Genomic DNA, 4,218 nt, shown 5'->3' on the forward strand with positions numbered 1-4,218 from the left:
GCCGTGGGCTGTTGTGGAAGCAGTCACAGTGACAGATGTGTCTCTGTTGCCTTGGAGCTTGCTTTCTAGTGGGAGTATGTGTGTGTGTGTGTGTGTGTGTGTAATAACACAACAGAGAAACAAGCCAGAGAGTATCAGGGAGTGATGGCAAGCAATACCGGGGAGGGCAGGTGGCTTCATTTTTTTCACTTTTATTGAAGTGTAAATGCCCAAATTACAAGTGCACAGCTTAATTCATTCCCACAAAGTAAGTGCACCATGAAACTGGCACCCTGATGGAGGAACTGAGCAGCAACAGAAACCCAGAAGTTCCTGGGGACACCTTAGGTGAGGGACAGGGAAGTTGTCACGGAGGCAGCAACTTCAAAATGGGACCTTGAGGATAAGAAAGAGCGGAGCATGTGATGACCTGAGGGAGAGCATTTGGGGCTGAGAGGGGCCAGTGCTGGGAACGAAGTCAGTGGCTCTGGGAACAGAAAGGAGGCAACCATGAGTCTTCGAGGACAGTGGTGACTATCGTGTCGTGTGTGGAGCCTGCTCATAGGCTCCTGAATAAAATGCATGCGTGTGGGTGAGTGGCAGAGGGCTGGCAGTGGGGCTTGACGAGGCACTTCTTTTCCTGCTCTCTGCAGGGCTGTGGACACAGTAGGTGCTCATTTATATGCTGGGTGGTGAGGTGGGAGGGTGAGTGGGTGGATGGAAGGATGGGTGGTGGCAGGGCCGGTGAATGAATAGATGGAAGGATGGTGAAGATATGAGTGGATCAACAGATGGCGAGTGGCTGGTTGGACGGGCAGTTAGAGGATGGGGTGGTCGGATGGATGGTGAAATGTCTTGGTGTCTTTCCTGCTCACTGCCTGTCATGCTTTGTTTTCAGCTTCGGGCAGCAGAGGTGGAGATCAAAGATCTGCAGTCGGAGTTCGAGCTAGAGAAGATCGATTACTTGGCCACCATCCGTCGGCAGGAACGTGACTTTATGCTCTTCCAGCAGCTCCTGGAGCAGGTGCAGCCCCTGATTCGCCGCGACTGTAACTACAGCAACCTGGAGAAGATCAGGCGCGAGGCCTGCTGGGACGAGGACAATGGCTTCTGGAAGATCCCCGAGCCCATCATCATAAAAACCAGCCTCCCAGTAGGTCAGGAGCCTGGCTGTCCCCTCGGCCCTCCCTGCCTTCCTCCACAGTTTGCTATCCTGCAGATTGACGGGGAGCCCTGGGCCTCTCCCCGATGGCCGTAGGCACAGCAGACGCGTGACCCCCAGATTCCAAAAACATCAGGGACCTGAGACAATGGTGTGTCCTGGAGTCAGACAGATGTGGGTTGGATTTCTGGCTCCACCACTCCCTGTGTGACCTCTCTGGGACTCAGTGTCCTCATCTGTGAAATGGGGATTGATAACAGCACCTTCCTTTAAGATTGCTGTCTGGCTTAAAGTGTGTTAATACATGTGACACCCTTAGAGCCATGGCTGGCACATCTTAAGTGCCTGGTATATTTTATCATTGTCATAATCATCATTGTCATCATTTTAGCCTGCAGCCACCCTGGGAAGGACAAGGATCATTATGCCTGTTTTATATATGAGGAAATGAAATCTCGGAGCATATAGATGACTTATCTGTAGTCACAATCATAGCACTGAGGTGTATGACCAGAGATAGGAACAAGCTGTCCAGTTTCAGGCCTGGTTCAACTTCTGCTTTTGCCACTGACCCTCCTGTGTGACCTTATGATGGTCGCTGTCCCTTTCTGGGATTTGGGCTCCTGATCTTCACAAAGAAGGGGTTGGACAAGATGATCTTGAAGGCTCCTCCACCTCCATCGATTCTAGAGTAAGGTCAGACTTACAATGGCGCTTTTTGCAGCCTCTTATAGCTGTCTCTGCCCATTCGGGGAGCAGCAGACTCTTACATCCCACCAGGCCCCCATCAGTTCTCCCTCTGGTAAGAGTATTTGTCCAGGTCCTCCGTCTCTGATGTTTATGGATGGCCACTGACACCATCCCTGCTGAAACTCCAGCCAGCTCCATTTCCCACGAACACGACGGCCGCCTTCCTCCCTGCCCCCGCCAACCTGCTATCTTGCCTGGATGCAGGGGGATGGCTTCTTTGGCATCTGTGCCCTCCTGACGTCTGTTTCTCAAGGCCCTCCCTCTGCTTGTGCTGGGAAGTGTCCTCCCCTGGCTCCAGGCCTGACACTACCCCCTCCACTGGGGAGGGTGCTGCAGGCCACCCTGTCCCTCTGGCCCTCCTACCAGGCAGCAATGACTTCAACTTTTGTTTTCTCATAGCAGTTTCAACAGGGCCACAGAACAAATCGGTCCGCAAAACCTCTGCAGCAGACAATGGCGAACCAGGCATGGTAAGGCTTCCGGGAGAGGGTGTGAGGAGGGGGTGTGGCCGGGCTTGGCCCACTGCGCGCAGTGGATCAGCATTACCATAGGGAACTGGACTTCTACTTTCATCTGCCCTAAGGATTAAAGCAGGGGGCTGACCCCAGATCCTTTCTGTGTAACTCTTTTGGCACCTAGACCCTCAACCTCTCTGGCCCTCCTCATTCAAAGCCACTTGTCATAAAGACCGAGGGAAAGTCAGTGGTTCAAGTCAGCCCATCCTACCGGTGAAAGACAAGCTTCAGCTTCAGTCTCAGAGGCCAGGCAGCACATTCTGGTTCCCTGGGCCTCTGCTGCTGCCCTTGGACCAAAAGGGTCCCCAAAGCATCCATAAATAGTAATTGGGACTCTAAAGTCACTTGATTTTCGTATCTGCTATATTTTGAATTATAATAGGACTATATATCATTTAAAGCAGAGGTCAGCAACCTTTTCTGTAAAGGACCAGATGGTAAATATTTTAGGCCTTGTGGGTTATATCATCTGTCACAACTACTCAGCTCTATCATTGTAGCACAAAACAGCCATGTCCAATATGTAAATGAATGAGTATGGCTACATTCCAATAAAAGGTTACGAAAGTAGTCTGTGGGTCAGATTTGGCCCATAGGCTGTTGTTTGTTCATCTCTGCCTTAAACCATTACAGATGTTTCAGAAAACCTGCACAGAACATGCCTTTGTAGTCATGATAAGGCCACTCATAGCTTAATGAATTCCAGCCAAGCATCTCTGGCTGAGCAACTCGGGGTGGCTGCAAGGAATGTCTCAAGCCGGTCTAAAGTTCTGATTGGCTGCTTCTGATAGCTTAACTTTGTAAAAAAGGGAAACTTGTTCCTGAAAAAAAATTCTTAACCTAGGACCACAAAGGAGTTGTATTAGAATGCTTTTAGTTCCAAGTGATAGCTATCCAAAGCAAACAAATCATAAGCAAAATGGGGAATTTATTGGTTCATATTAAGTGGACCTGTTTCAGGCATAGCTGGATCTAGGGGCTCAAAGAGTCAGAGTTCTGTGTGTTTCTCACCTCTTGGTTCTGCTTCCCTTGGTGTGCTGGCTTCGGACTCAGGCTGGCTTTCTCCACGTGGCAGGAAAGAGGGCTGCTGGCAATTAGTGATCTGACAGGAAGAGACCCAGTCTCTTAGAGCATCCTTAAACCAATGCTTGCGGGAAAGGTTCTGATCAACTCTGTCTAGGTCATGGGCCTCCTCTTGGACCAATGACTATGTCTGGGCATAGTGCTGATTGGTCCAGTCTGGGTCATATGTAGCAAGGGTGCGGGTGGGTGAGAGTGGTGGTCTTAGGACATTATGAATGATCATCTCGCCAGGATGATGTCAAGTGGTAGAAGGGTAGTTCCCTGAAGGAAGAGATTCAGGGTGAAGAAAAGTCCATGATAGTGTTGAAAAATAATAGTTCTTGATGGAAGAAAGGTCGGGACTCCAGTTCTAATGATCATAAATGTGCCCGGGAGCTGAGTAATGTATTACCTAGTCTATGACTATGTCATAAGGGGTTTGGGTGTGTAGTATCGTTCTTGCTTCTATCAGGATACCCTGTTTTGAGCTTTACAGGAGGGAACAGGACACTTCCCATCCCAAGGAAGGAGGATGGGGGTGTGTAGACTTGGCTGGACTGAGATCCCCCTGCCCTGAGCAGCCCGGATCCCACCCCAGGAGTCTGGGTCTGTAGTAGCGTACACCAGAGTGGATGCTGGGGCTGAGGGTAGCCCGACCCCACCAGGCTTGCAGAGGCTACCTAGCCCCAGGTAAGGGCCCAGATAAGAATTGCATAAACAAGGGGTCTTGTCCCATGAGGATTTGAAATC

At 50.4% G+C, this 4,218-nt stretch overlaps 1 protein-coding gene across 1 annotated transcript in view; it reads left to right on the top strand.

The window, feature by feature from the left end:
* The window catches only part of KIF17 (kinesin family member 17), a 33,183-nt gene that overhangs the window by 27,122 nt on the left and 1,843 nt on the right, over positions 1 to 4,218 (top strand). The window contains exons 13-14 of the mRNA XM_015598812.2: positions 878 to 1,136; positions 2,291 to 2,361. Coding sequence (XP_015454298.1) covers positions 878 to 1,136; positions 2,291 to 2,361 — 330 coding nt within the window. The remainder of the gene's footprint in view (positions 1 to 877; positions 1,137 to 2,290; positions 2,362 to 4,218) is intronic.

The sequence above is a fragment of the Pteropus alecto genome, unplaced genomic scaffold (assembly GCF_000325575.1).
Source record: "Pteropus alecto unplaced genomic scaffold, ASM32557v1 scaffold39, whole genome shotgun sequence".
Classification (NCBI taxonomy): Eukaryota; Metazoa; Chordata; class Mammalia; order Chiroptera; family Pteropodidae; genus Pteropus; species Pteropus alecto.